The sequence below is a fragment of the Takifugu rubripes genome, chromosome 5, assembly GCF_901000725.2.
Source record: "Takifugu rubripes chromosome 5, fTakRub1.2, whole genome shotgun sequence".
NCBI lineage: Eukaryota > Metazoa > Chordata > Actinopteri > Tetraodontiformes > Tetraodontidae > Takifugu > Takifugu rubripes.
Window position 1 is genome coordinate 6840467 of NC_042289.1, and position 14695 is coordinate 6855161.

General features: G+C 41.7%; 2 protein-coding genes across 11 annotated transcripts; one reads left to right on the forward strand and one right to left on the reverse strand.

Annotated features, from left to right (window-relative positions):
- Positions 1-518: 518 nt before the first annotated feature.
- On the reverse strand, positions 519-4566 carry rln3a (relaxin 3a). Of its 5 annotated transcripts, XM_029835853.1 has the most exons (4): positions 4444-4562; positions 2494-2571; positions 1384-1534; positions 519-1043 (listed from the first exon to the last, which is right to left on the reverse strand). In XM_029835853.1, the coding sequence occupies exons 3-4, from the start codon at positions 1487-1489 to the stop codon at positions 763-765; spliced, it is 387 nt and encodes a 128-aa protein (XP_029691713.1). In that variant the 5' UTR covers positions 1490-1534; positions 2494-2571; positions 4444-4562; the 3' UTR covers positions 519-762. The 5 variants fall into 5 exon arrangements, with proteins under 5 accessions (XP_029691713.1, XP_011602160.1, XP_029691711.1 ...); XM_011603858.2 differs by lacking the exon at positions 2494-2571 and having other exon boundaries at positions 4444-4566; XM_029835851.1 differs by having other exon boundaries at positions 1384-2571.
- On the forward strand, positions 3035-14405 carry rfx1a (regulatory factor X, 1a (influences HLA class II expression)). 6 transcript variants are annotated; one of them, XM_011603909.2, is made up of 18 exons: positions 3035-3172; positions 4484-4853; positions 5012-5121; positions 5972-6067; positions 6661-6758; positions 6846-7272; positions 7862-8043; positions 8634-8753; positions 9514-9647; positions 9762-9880; positions 10030-10136; positions 10265-10416; positions 10750-10847; positions 11080-11229; positions 11480-11688; positions 11938-12091; positions 12170-12215; positions 12308-14405. In XM_011603909.2, the coding sequence occupies exons 2-18, from the start codon at positions 4493-4495 to the stop codon at positions 12466-12468; spliced, it is 2724 nt and encodes a 907-aa protein (XP_011602211.1). In that variant the 5' UTR covers positions 3035-3172; positions 4484-4492; the 3' UTR covers positions 12469-14405. The 6 variants fall into 6 exon arrangements, with proteins under 6 accessions (XP_011602211.1, XP_011602212.1, XP_011602213.1 ...); XM_011603910.2 differs by having other exon boundaries at positions 7868-8043; XM_011603911.2 differs by having other exon boundaries at positions 6846-7221.
- The last annotated feature ends 290 nt before the right edge of the window (positions 14406-14695 follow it).

Below are 14695 nucleotides of genomic sequence, written 5' to 3' on the forward strand. Positions count from 1 at the left end.
AATGTAGAGGTTTCACATTTCTACCAATAATTTTAACAAATGGAGAGGGGGGGGGATCCCAGGCATCTGGCACAGCTTATCTCCGAAACCAGAGGTCAACCCCCACTATCTATACGGTACATACGTGTGTATTGTGTCTAATTTTAACTCCTGAAGTTTCCCAGTTTTCTAAAGACCAAAACAATTTTTCAATTTATTGTTTGCTATGACACAAACTCAAAATATACAGTATTGACTAAAGTTTTGGTATTAATGCCTCCTTATGTGCCTCTATCTTTTGACATTAGCTCTACAACTAAAATAAGTTTTCAAACTTAAGAGATTGGATCATCTCATTGTTTTAAAAAAAAATCTCATCTGGATATAATCATATTAGAGTCACTTATTTAACTTATTTCACAAAAAAATCATACAGTGACTTATTTATTTGATCTTATTATTTAAAAATTATAAATGTATATCACACCAATTTAACAAAAAGGTTTTGTTTAAAAGCATTTTAACAAAACTACACCACCAGATAAAACATTTATTAGGACAGAAAAGTAAAGCTCAAGATCAAAGAATCCAGGCTGTGCATTACAAATATCTTTCAACAGAAAACATTTAAACACTGTCACAACCCTTTCATTTCAAATAGAAAATACAAATAACATGTTACTGAAGGACACCCACTCAGAAAATTACCCCAGATCAGTTAAGGTGTGCAGGAGAAGTGAGTGTGCATGTTTCTGCATCTGTGTAGGTAAGCATGAAGGTTCCTCAACAAAGGGAGCTGATCTCACTCTTGCTACATCCCCACTTACAGCAGGCGTTGGACAAGCCCACCACAACGTCCCGGCCTTTCCGATCAGCTTTGCGCAGGGCTTCCAAGATTTCCTCTGTGATGAAGGAGCGCGCTGACCTGCTGAACACTTCCTCCTGGTTGTTTTTGGGTGGAAAACTCAGTTCTCTGCTCCTTTGCAGGATGCTCTGAATGCCGTTGTGACTGGGGCCTTCTGGGGATTCCTCCTGATGGGAGCTGAATGGATCTTCAAAGACCTCTGATGCAACAAAAGAGCAAATCTATCATTCAGAACCTTCTCGCTATTCTCATACAACCACTGTTGCTGTTTCATGGTGTCATTCATGTATGTTTGGGATGAATATATAAATAATTAATTTTGTAAGTTCCAGGAACATTCTTGGAATAATTAAATGTGGTTCCAATGAGGGCAGTATTCACAGGACAAAGATTCAGACAAAAACAACGTTATTTGTAAAGCTGTTCCACATATTCAGTTTTGCATTTGATGAACTGTTATTCATGAGATAAAACTCTACAAATCTATTTACTCTTAAGCAAGGGCAGTGATATGGAGGGTTTAAATTCAAACCCCTTACCTGCGCTCATGAGTGATCTTTTCCATCGCGAACCTCCGCAGGTAAAAATGACCGCCCTGATGAACTCACGGCCACATAGCTTCACCCCATAGATCGGGTCATCCATGGGCTGAACCCCAGCAGCCAGGAGACATACAGCCAACACCACAGCCTTCAACATAATACCCCAAGGAAGCAGAAGTGCGTTGAATAACAGATGATTTGCCCTGATGAGCACCAGGCTTTCTGTCTCCTCTGTCTTTGCAAGAGCCACGTCTCTCTGTGAGCTGGACTCTGTTTATATAGCGTTTGAAGACATGGGACAGAGGCTACGCAAAAACAGATTCCGAAGCGCGATATAGGTAGAGACCTTTACGGAGACAAAAAGCGGATCAAAGGTGGCATCATTATCCAATGAGCAATGAAAGAATTATTCTCCCTTTCATGTGATGTATCAGATGCAGCTTACTGGTTAAATATTGTACACGAGTCTAGGAGGAAAAAAACACGTTTTATTACAACATGAATCCTTGATGAGTTGAAGCCACAAAGACCACACAACTAAAAGTGTGTTAGCATGAAAAAACACAGCACCTTTTGAAAGCAGTTCCTTGAAATGCAGAATTACCAAATTGTAATCTGACACATATAATTAACCTTTCAGGCATAATTGTGCTCTTTGCCATGAATCACTAGGGATGAACTGAAGCCTTTGCAACCAGCTGTAATCAACCATATGATTTTTATTCACATATATTCCCGTTTCTCTATATCATGTGTCCTTTCTCTTGAAAGTCATTTAATCTGCCACCTCTTTGCCAAAAGGTGAACTGAGACAGGCCCGGTGACATTTTCAAAGTGTGATAACAAAAAAGAATTATGTGGCAGACAAAAATAAAATGCCTTTTCACCTGGATCACAGCCAAAGGTCATGCTTTTTGAGAATTACAATGGAGGTGGTGAATTTATAATTAACATATTAAAAACAAGCAAACAAAATGGCATTTTAGGTTGTGCGTCCACTCTGACATTAACACAGAGTCACAGAACTGAGCTTTGAAAGCCATTAGCATTAAAAAAAGAAGCTTTTTATCATTAAAAAAGTTTCCCTTCATTTATTCTGTTGCTTACTTTCTTGTTCTTACACTGCCTCAAAATGCTTCCCCTCCTCTTGTTCCATGGGGCATCACTAAAGGTAGCCTATATAATCTATTAAAGGGAAAAGAGATGAAAAAATAACCATTGTTATTGTTACCATTGTGTGTATCGGACTTATACTTCATAACAGGCAATTGGTATTAAAGACCAACATGTGTATGTCTGTGTTTGTGTGCATGTGTGTATACTATGGCCTTATATTTTAGGTATGGATAACATGGGAACCAATTCTAAAATAGGGTAAAATGAGGATGTTGAGACAATTTTAAAAAAAAATCATATTTTTATGTCAAGTTAAACACAGAAGTACAATGTGTTATGTTACAGGATGTCGTTTTCTTTCGCTTTCAAGAAGATGATGTCTATGACAGAAAGGGATGTTGGGCGTGGATCGCTTTGTAGTCGAGATCTGATGTGCTTGGCACTTTAAGAAAATTTGGCAGAATTCAGAGCAGCGATCTCCAATCAGAGTAAGGGGAGGGGAGGGAAGCGAGCGGGTGGGTAGCAACAGTTGCCCTGGTGAGGACGAAGCGCCATAGCCACGGTAGCCCTGGCGACAAGAGCCCAGCAACGAGAATCAACAACAACAACTAATTCCACCATAAAAATTAACGAAGATATACACCGGTGAATTACACGCCTGGATTTAAAGGTGAACCATTTTAAATTCAGGAAATATGCAATGGCCAATTGGGTTTAATTGTGTGATTGCTGTTTTCCCTTGTTGTTTCAGTAGCCATAACAGGCAATTGCTTTCCCGTGTTAGCTGAGCTTAGCCTGTAAGCTAGCCTTTGAACTGATTGCCAAGTAGGTGTTTTGAATGGGAACGTTAGTGCTCGCCACTCATTGTACTGACAGTGAATTGTGCTTGCCATGACTACGCAGCCCTGGACGCATACTCAACCAGGCCGTTGTTATGGCGATGTCAAATGCATAAGGTACAAAATGGCGGTTGTTGTAGAGACCAGCTAGCTTGCTGCCTGTATTCCCTTTATAAGCAGCTAGCGTCACTGCTGTCACGACAGGCGCCTGCTGGTTCCTCCTTTAATTCACGTAAAAACGAATCATATATTTGTAACTGTCATTAGTCTCGTAATGGACATTTGCGTATGACTCGTGGCTATTTAGCACGTTTTTCCACGCACCGGGGAACACCGATTCCGGAAGATGTAGCGAGAAGTCGCCAATGGCAAATCAAATTATTGTAGCGGGATCAACTACAAATATTCCGAAAAGATCTGGGTTTTTTTTTGCCATTTAGTAGCAGTTGTAACGGAGCAGTTGTACAGCTTGAAAATAAGGTTTATTTAATTTTTGAAAGTTAAAGATCGCGAACCAGGTGGCAGACATTAACGTGTAATGGGAGTGGCGAAGCGGGGTGTTTGCAGGTGTTTTGTGGCTTTGAGTTCCACGAAACGTTTGTCTTGAGGATTCTCTTTTCCCTTCTGAAATCCTTATGCATTACTGAATGACTGTGAACGCCTCGATTAAAAACCAATAATGGTTCCTTCAACATTTGCATATTGCACACACAAAAAATAAAATAAACCATGAAAAATGCAAAAGCTGTGTCTGGTATATTGTGCTTTACAAAATGACATATGTAAAAAGGTGGTAATGTAATGTTATGTTAATGTTTGTGACCGCAACACGCAGCATTTAGCTGGTGCTGGTGAAGGTTTTAATACACCCTTAAGGATCATGTGTGCCTATGTTGTTACAGGCCAGTGCCCACGGCTCATATTACTATAGTTTGTGAATACAACATTGTTACAAATATAACAGTGAATTTTAGCACCAAAAGAAATCTATAACAATGTTTATTAACACATGACAATGTGCTGAAAGTGTGATCAGTCAATTTAAAATGGAAGTGCTGTAATGAAGTCAAATTTGCTTTATATCGCTCATGCACACACTCACCCAGATCAAGTCATAACATTGACATGTTATATTCTTTCAGGCGCTTGGAATGGCCACTTCAGGCTATGTGGGTGAGATCCAGCCAGCAGTTCAACCCCAGGGGACTGGCGTTACTATCACACCAGGGCAAACCGATGCCAGCTCCACACCCTCTAGCCCGCCCCAGTTCCTGGCAGAAATTCAAACCACTGTGGTTACCCCTACTGTTGTAACACCAACGGGCCAGGCTACTCCTCCAGATCAAGCCCCGTCTATCACTAATCCAAAACCTTCAGCTGCTAATCAGCCTCAGCCTGCAGCACAGACTCAACCAGCTCAGACGCAGTATGTGACTGCAGAGATCCAGAGCTCTCCCACCCAGTCTGGGAATCCTCAAACTGCTCCTCAGTACATTGTTGTCACAGTTACAGGTAAAAACTGAGTATCAGAAAACATACAGTAGGAAATTGTTGCTGAAGGTGAATTGCATTTATTAGAATAATTGTCGAAATCCTATTGGAAAAACACTCAGCACTACGCAATTAAAAGTCGGTGACGTTACGTAATGAACTGCCTCTTTTCTCCTCAGAAGGCTCTCTTCATTCCAGTGAAAGTGTACCAGACTCTAACCCCCCTCCAGCTGTGGTGCAGACAGGAGTTCCTACCCAGGTGGTTCAGCAGGTACAGACAGCTCAGCAGGTAATATATGAACACACAGTGGCAGGAACAGATAGCTTGAAAATCAATCAATCATTTATATAGTGCCACAATCATAACTGTCTTTAGGCGCTTTACAGAATCCCAGGTTCTGACCCCCAACAAGCAACAGTGGCAAGGAAAAAGTCCCCTTTAAGAGGAAGGAACTTGAGCAGGACCAGGCTCATGTAGGGGGACCCTCCTGCTGATGGCCGGCTGGGTAGAGAGGAGAGGGGGGAGGACAGGTAGAGCAGAGCATAGGCAAAGATCATGGAAATACATTCATTATAACAAGCTGCTCTTATAATAGTGGAGTGGTTCAGCACACATCTGTAGATACCTGTAGATGGATACAGAAAGACGGGGAGGAGGGCAAAAGAAGCAGAAAAACTACCCAAGAAAATGTGTTCATGACATCATCACTGATCTACTAGGTTCTCACCTAGTAGATCAGTGATGATCTAGAGAGGAAGCCTTGAATGGGTGACAGAGGCCAGTCAGATGATCATGTTTCTGGACCCAGCAGCCTCGGCCTATAGCAGCATAACTTAAGATGTAGCCTAACGATTAGACAACCCCCAAAATCTGATAATTAGTCTGACTAGAATAATAACTGGAACTACAGAATTACTGTACTATAAGCTCTGTCAAAGAAGAAAGGAAAATTATTGTATTAAATCATGTCAAATTATAACAGAAATAAGTAATTTATACTTAGAAAGTAAGCTGGAAAGATTAAGTGGCTCCCTGTTGGTTATGTATTAAACACCCATTTATCTTTATCAGTGTGTAATTAGTTAGTTTTTTGTTAGCATTTAAATTTTAGCTCTTAACAGTATCGTTCTCTCCATAGAGGTCTGTGGTGCAGGCCACTTCTCAGATAACCAAGACTGAGCCAGGCACCCAGCTCAGTGTTACCAGCTTACAACCTGTGCATATCACCCCTGAGGTAAGTCAAACTCTGGTATGGACATAATTAATCCTACTGGTAAAATATGGATAGAAATACATGGTTGCTGTGAAGCTGAAGGATGATTTTAGACATTCTTGGTCTGTTTGCACAGCATCAGTCAATTAATTACATGTTTGATTTAAGATGCATTTGTTGATTTTCAGCTTCACAATGTACAAAATTGACCTCAGCAGACAAGTCATCAGAAATCTGTTGAAAGCCCTCCTACACTCTTCTGTCTTCCTTAGTTGGCACTTTGTTTACTTCCTGTGCAAATGTGGCAAGAGACAGACATGTACCTTGTGGCCACAAGTTTCTCTACTGCTAGAAAGTTAAGACAATCAACAGTTAGGCTATAACATCCTCTTTGTATATTCCAAATTCGATTTGATTCGATTTTATCTTATTTTTCTCTGTGTGCTCTTGCTGTTGTTGCACTGTAAGTTTCCCCGTGTGGGACAATAAAGGACCTGAATCTGAATCTGAAACTATACTGTCAGGTCGCTAAAAGATAAAATACACAGATAAGGGGTTCGCTTTTGATTCTGTCCCAAGAGTTAATTTTATTTGAATGTTTGCCTACTCCACAGGTCCAACAGCAGCTCTCCTCAGTTCCAGTTCAACATGTGTACACCAATCAAGTGCAGTATGTGGAAGGAACAGACACCAACTACACCACCAGCACCATGTTAGCATAAGCCCAAATTTATTATTTTATACACATGGCTCACAGCATATTTTCCCTCTTCAAACTGCTTTAATGTTTCTCATCTAGACGTTCCAGTACCTTTCCTTACTCTGAGACACCTCTGTACACCCAGACCACACCTACCCAGTATTATGAGGGTCAGCAGACCCCAGGCTCACAGGCCTCCACACCTGGCACACCTCTGACTGTCTCTGTGACCGCTGGAACAACAGGTGGTGTGTCCATGTTTGTGGCCCAGCCTACCAGCGCGACAGCAGGAGGGGCCACAGTGGTGACTACATGTGGCACCACCAATGGGGCAGGGGAAGGGGCAGGCACCAATGGTGGCACAGCGGGGAGCTATGTGATCCAAGGGGGTTACATGCTAAGCAGCAGCAGCAGTGGAGGGGCAGCTAGCAACACTCAGAACTACTCACACACCGCCCGCGCCTCTCCAGCCACCGTGAGTATTACAGAGGGCGAAGAGAGTAGCGTGCCGTCGGCAGACAAGAAGGTATGCAGAGGCGCCAAGCGCAGGAATCTCTTCTCATTTTTGTTTGCATCTACAGTCAACACCAATGTGGCACACGCTGATGATGTCATAGTTTTGTCCAGTGGAATGCACAATTGGAAATATTCCGATTTCTACAAAAACCCCTATTTTAAGTCAAGAGTAAATATGAAACTAATTCGCTGTTAATCTTCAAAATAAAACAAAACCATGACCACATCATTTCCATATCATTGCAGTGCATGTGACGATGGGGCGTTTTAATTTGCCTGAAATGCCTTGCACTATCATCTTAAAGTCATCATTTTAGGCTGTACATGATAATGATGATCAGCCTAACTCTGGCAAACATAGTCCATATTCCAGGCCATTTAACCATCGCATACCAAAGTTGTATGCCACGGCACGCAAAGTGTTTTCATTCCAAAAGGATCAACAAACTGTTTAAATGTGTCTGCATGTGCTGCATATTGTGCCAAAAGATCTGGAAGATGCATTTTTTAAAAAGGCCAAATGTGTTGGAAATGAGTTACATCTTCTTGTTTACAACTGATCTAGCTATTGTCTTTTTTTCCCATTGCCTGTGTGTCAGGTACAGTGGTTACTGGATAACTATGAGACAGCTGAAGGAGTGAGTCTTCCACGGTCGACACTCTACTGCCACTATTTGCTGCACTGCCAAGAACAGAAACTAGAGCCTGTTAACGCTGCCTCGTTTGGGAAACTCATTAGATCTGTGTTCATGGGCCTACGCACACGACGCTTGGGCACAAGGTAAGATAAGCCATCAAACCCACAAACCGAGAAGGTATCTGTTTCCCAGTACAGTGATGTACAGTAGCAACACACACTCACACGCAATTAATGGAAATCTATACAAAACATCCCACGCAAGATCTATAATCTGTAAATCTCGGTGGAGTTGTGCAAAATATTTCCAAATGTAGCAAGATGTGGGTAGATAAGAAGATGGACAGAGTGCGTGTGTGGGTGAGTGAGTCTGACAAATCAGGGAATGTCGAGCAGGAGAATATGCATGTTTGAATATCAGTCTACTATGTCTTTGAGAATCTATTTTATTTATTTTTTGAGAAGATGCCATCTGTTCATTTTCTGGCTTGTTTCCTGGAACAAATTTGACGTCTCCCAGGGTCACTCAGAGACACTTTAACTCCACCCCAGATAGATCGTGGTGATTCTCACGGACAGTATTGTTTTTCTTTTAGTTACTGTTTTGCTACTACTACTACTACTGCTAATAATAATAATCATCACCATTATCATCATTGACATAATGATTATATTAATTTTACATTAATTAGTTAAATGTAATGTTGCCAAACATATTCTTTCTAATCCTGCAGGGGAAATTCTAAATACCACTACTATGGCCTAAGGATTAAGGCAGGCTCTTCGCTTCTTCGTCTGATGGAGGACCAGCAACATTTGGCCATGAGGCAGCAGCCCTTCTCCCAGAAACAGAGGTATGCATGTGAACAACCACACATCTCTGTCTTACCATCACCTGGCACCTCTCAAGTTAGCTTCTTGCACACTTGTGGTTTACATTTGTGACTACATGCACTCTGATGGCCCTCTGAAATGACATACATGCGCACCAGCCTCCTTTTAGCTCTGATCATTTGAATAAACCACAAGAGAAAATCTTGTAATACCACTCTGAAGCTGGAGAGTTTACTTTTTCCCACATTCACCCAATTACCGAGCTATGTATCTGAACACTACCTCATTGTGGTGAGTTTGCTGCCCATTTGGTCTCACGATCTTGCTACTGGCTGGTGTCATTTCTTCCAATCTGCTGGTGCATGTCAGTTAAGGAAATGCTCACCACATGTGTACAAAGAAAAGGCAGATGAGCTTTATTTTCACTCATTTCTCAGATGTGCAGTGTTTACAGTTTAGAATCCCAAAAGTGAGTCAAATCTGATGTAATTTCTGTGACCTGAAGTCTGTGTAATTTCTGTGAAGATAAATTAGACATAAAAGTGGTCAATGCAATAAATAAAATATGGGTCAGTTTGTCCTAACAGTGTGACTGTAGTCACAGAGTCGTGGCTGATTTGGGATTTTTCTCCACTCAAAAGCCGCTGTAATCAATTCTTCTTCTTTCCATTGCAGTAACTTCACTTCCACATCAGTGTGTTGCTGTTCAGGGATGGGAAAATGTGTCAGGGTCCTGGACTGGGCGTGGATCAGAAGTTAATGACACTGCATTCTTTTCAGGTTGAAGCCAGTACACAAAGTTGAAGGGATGACCAATGGCACATCAGCAGGGGCGGGCCAGCAGCAACAACAGCAGCAAGGGTCGGGACAGGTAGACATCAGCACACAGGTTCAGCAGTACCAGCAATTCCTGGGTGAGTTCAGCAATGAAGAGGCTTCTTTTTTATTGTTGCTAATATCTTGTATGCACACTTTACTTTCTGTAAAATTGTAAAGTCATATGAGTATCTTGTGTGCTCACATCCCAGATGCATCCAGAGCACTCCCAGAGTTCCCAGACATTGACCTCCAGGGAAAACCTCTGCCTGATGGTGTTGAGCTGGAGCACATAAAGAGTTTTCAAGTGCTGTACAGAGAACATTGTGAGGTAAACTACTATGAATTGTTTTTCTTTGTGGTCACTGAAGAGTTTTGTGAAGAGCCCAATATGGAGGCTTGAAAGTATTTACCTAAATGTTATTAGCCTGCACGTGCCTTGTCATTCATCAGCGCTTTGTTTCCTCTGCGCCCAATTAGGCTATACTGGACGTGATGGTCAATCTGCAGTTTACTTTGGTGGAAACTCTTTGGAAGACCTTCTGGAGGTTCAGCCAGAGTCAGGCTGGAGATGCAACATTAGCTGTGTTAGTGCTAATATTTCAGATTTCAGCTGTTTTAAAATCAAAGAAACGTCTGAGTTTGCAGACACATGACGATCTGATGTGAAATGCCCATTCTGAAATCTCTCCATGTGTGTGTGTATGTGGATTAGTCACGATGAGTCAGAGAAACGTCTCCCAAAGTCCTGCCTGGTTTTGCTGTGCAAGTACGAGCCAGTGCTGCGTTGGAGCCGCGACTGCGATAACAGTCTGTACCAGGGTCTGGTAGAGATCCTCATCCCTGATGTCCTCCGACCCATTCCCAGTAAGGATGTGTGGGACATACAGGATAATATGAGACAACACAATATATTATCAACTGTTTGTGTCTAGTTGTCAGCTGTAGAAATGTTTCTTTATTACGGTAGTTCCAGAACCCTTAGGAAGGGATGGATATTTACTTTTACCCTGCTATTTGCTTTACTCTTCTTGGCCCAAGTTTTTGCAGTCCAAGTAAAGAGGAATCATATGGGGAATTTATATTTAATTGCAGAGTCTCAGGTTCTACTTCAGATCATCTTTGATTCTGAATGTTATCAAAGAGTGAATGATACACTTGTCTGCAATGGTAATGTCTCGTGACTCTTACTGCTCATAGGTGCCTTAACTCAAGCCATCCGTAACTTTGCCAAAAGCCTGGAGAGCTGGCTGACCAATGCCATGATGAACATCCCAGAGGAAATGGTCCGCATTAAGGTGCACACCCTTGTGTTGCTGTAGCATTCCGTAGACTTGATTATTCTTTACAATAACTTTTTATTTTTTATTTTTACAAAACTGCCACATTAAATACTGATTAATAAAATAGGCCATAGCTTTGTGTTCTTTGCTTCCAAGTGGACCAAATTATAATTTCTAAGCCTTTAAGCATGCACTGACCTTTAATCTCAGGCTGATTTCATCTCCCTCTCTATTTGCTGTCTCTCAGGTGACATCAGCCAATGCTTTTGCCCAGACCCTGCGTCGCTACACAAGTCTGAACCACCTCGCCCAAGCAGCCCGCGCTGTCCTCCAGAACACAGCTCAGATCAACCAAATGCTCTCTGACCTTAACCGTGTGGACTTTGCTAATGTCCAGGTTCGTCACTTTAGAATGTGTCACTTCAAATGAATTTAAATTTAAAGGTCCAAATCCTTCTACCAGTGTTCCCCTTTGTTTGTGAAGATTATGGTTTTGTGAGTTTGGTGCCCAGTTGTTAATCGGTCATTTCTTTAATTTTCTATTCATGTTATGTGCAGCAAGTCACTTTTCAACTAAGGATTTTTTTGGCATCCTCCATTGGTAGTTACTGTCATCACATGACTTGTTCTTTCCTGTATATCTACAGGAACAGGCCTCGTGGGTGTGTCGGTGTGAAGACCGTGTTGTCCAGAGGCTGGAGCAGGATTTCAAATTGACCCTGCAGCAGCAGAACTCTCTGGAGCAGTGGGCTGCGTGGCTGGATGGTGTGGTCTCTCAGGTCCTAAAGCCCTATCAACACAGCCCTGCCTTCCCAAAAGCTGCAAAGCTTTTCCTGCTCAAGTGGTCCTTTTACAGGTTGGATGACAAAAACAATTCATGTTTACCATTTAGTGTGTGTGTAATGGGAATGCAGATTTATGCTTTATTGTAGGACACAAAAGGAAATCACAAAAACAATTTGAGGATGTAGGAGAAGTGCATGAATAAAATGAATGTTCCTTACCTAATTTATCATAAACCCCTTCTAAATATTGGTCATGTGTTTTTGTATTGTTCAGACTAAGGATGTCTGCTGAGGTCATTTCTGTTTCCTCTACTCCACAGTTCCATGGTGATCAGAGACCTGACCCTGAGGAGCGCAGCCAGTTTTGGTTCTTTTCATCTTATCCGCCTGTTGTATGACGAGTACATGTACTATTTGATAGAGCACAGAGTGGCACAGGCGAAAGGAGAGACCCCCATTGCTGTCATGGGAGAGGTACCAATGCACTCATAAACACATAAACACCAATGTGACATATGAACTGTAATAACAGATGACTTCTTTTGGCTTCAGTTTGCAAGTTTAGGTCGAGGTCTGAGGCAGCTGGATCCTGACAAAGGTACTTACTCTGTTTTTACGGCATTTAAGTCTGAGTGAAGCCAGATCTCAAGCATTGTAGTTCACCAAGTTTTCACCTTTGTCTCATTCCAGATGAGGAAGAGGAAGAGGAGGAGGAGAGCGACGAGGAAGGACAGGAGCTGTCCCTTCCATCAGACGGTGCGGTGCTTGGAGAGGAGTCTCTGGAGCCACCTGCTAAGCTGGCCAGAACAGACCAGGGGGTCCTCTTCACAAGCGGATCAGCTACCAACTAATCATAGTAACAGTTAAAAATGATAATACATAAATGTACAAAGAGCATTCATGACACACTTTGAGACATGTATATAGATCTGTTAACTGTGCAAACACACTCTGCATACTACTGTACTGTACACATACGTGGACCACTTTTGCTACACAACCACTCAGTGAGTCAGTCCATAATCATAGGCAAGAGGATGTGGCTTCATAAGGCAAATGCACTCAGTGCAAAGAGAAACGGCATTTAACCCTCCATAGTGTTCATCTCTTAAAAGACTAGATAGGCTCCTGTTTGTACCACTGAAGCACAACTTGTAGCCTCGCCACGTCTGCCATGCAACGTCTCACTTTAGATCCTCCTGAACTCTCACTGCCATTATTCAAGTGGGCTTGAAAAATACTGTGATGTGTGAGTGTATGCACTTAAAGGTACCAGTAGAGAAGCTGTCCCTCACAAGGACGCACATAGAGTGTGAACGACAGCCAGCAGTTTGGATCTTTGGGTGGGTCTGTCACATTTAGACATACAGCATATATGCATTTTCCTGTATGAACACTGAAGTCACACCACCCTGCTTTTACTCCTAAAGTCTGAATGAACATGCCTCTCCACATGTATATATGTGCTTGTCTGGTTTTGTGTTACACCAAGTGTGGACTTATTCTTATGTAGATACTTTGCAAGGCATTCGGGTGTTGATTTTGTGTAGAATTCCTGTGTGATTTTTCTTTGCCTGTATAGAAAAAAAAGACAAACCTTGTGTACTTGGAGTGCCTGCCTGTGCAGCTGCTAGACACACTTTGTAAAGTTAAAGCTTAGGCTGTGAAATTGGGGCTCCCATTAGTTGCTGCAAAAAACCCCTCTGGTTGGACATTTGGTTCGACAAAAAGAGGGACTGTAACATAATTTTTCTGTTAAAAGTGCTTCATTCCTGTCCATCTAATATGTTCCTCTGTGGCCTCTTTTTTCCTTTTACTGGGATTTTTCCATGTTTGTTTGCCTTATTTTTCCACTTTAATTTTTCCTTTGTGCCATCCTTTTTGGTCTAATCCTGAATTTCATCTCAGTCATGTTTTAAGGAGGACTGTGCCTGATTATGAACTTATAGTACTGTATATTTATACACTATTTTGAATTTTGTTGTCACCAAGTGAATCTCTTGTGCAGTGCATGGTGCTGTGTCGTCACACATTCTATACAACCTTTGTGTGCATTGATGATTTGTGATTGTAATTTGAGTTATCAGTCCTTTATCATATTTTCTGGCTTTCGCCACGATGAGGTGAAGGTCCTGCCACTTTGCACATATTTGACTATTGTCATTAAAACTCTGACAGATCTGGTTCTCATACACCTTTGATGCTTTTTTGTGGCTGTATGCGTCAGCGTATCGTGTACTTGGGTGGGTTTTAGAAAATCTGATGAGATGTCAGAGAACTTTCTGCACAGTCCTCCACCATCACTTATTCCCTTTCCGCTGTGCCCTCATCTCGCTGCATTTCCACCTCCTGCCAATGGCTTTGTTTTGCTTAAAACATCCATGTTCTTCAACATTCTGTCACTGTTGCAGACATTTTTAGGATTTTTAAAAATGCATTGTTGGAAAACTGCAATGCACCTTTTCAAACAGGCGTTGATGGCATCAAACCAGCACATTGTTATATCAAGTCTAACGTTACCACTTATGGGTACATATCACTCACAACTGTCAGTGATCCACACGTAAACAGCATATAGGAAGGCCATTGTTTACCCAGTGACAAGTGTTTAGTCATTTTTATATTACATTGTTTCTTATGTACAAAAGAAAATGAGATGAAAATGTTCAGTGGCAGTGTTTTATGAACTTGGTCTGCTGTAAGTATGACTGTGCCTTTGGAGGTGGTAGAATGCAATTCAGATGTTTTTAATTTTAAAGATATAAATTAAAGAGTTTTTAAAAATGCACTTGTCTTCGCCCTTTCTCAACTCCATCCTCTTGGGTTTGTTTTCTCGACAGGAAGTTGACTCACGTCAGCACACCGTTCTTGCTCATCGCTGTGGTTAACACGTGTTGCAGACCGGCAAAGCAGACTTTCTGAACCTCATTTAAATTTCTTTTAACAAACACGTAACATAATCCGGGTTGTGTTCAGCACGGGACCGACTACATGGCGGTTTAGCAATAATAACGTTCAGAAGATGTGTTTTCCAAGATTTGGACTACGTCTTTGTTAGCACCAAACATTAATTTGTCC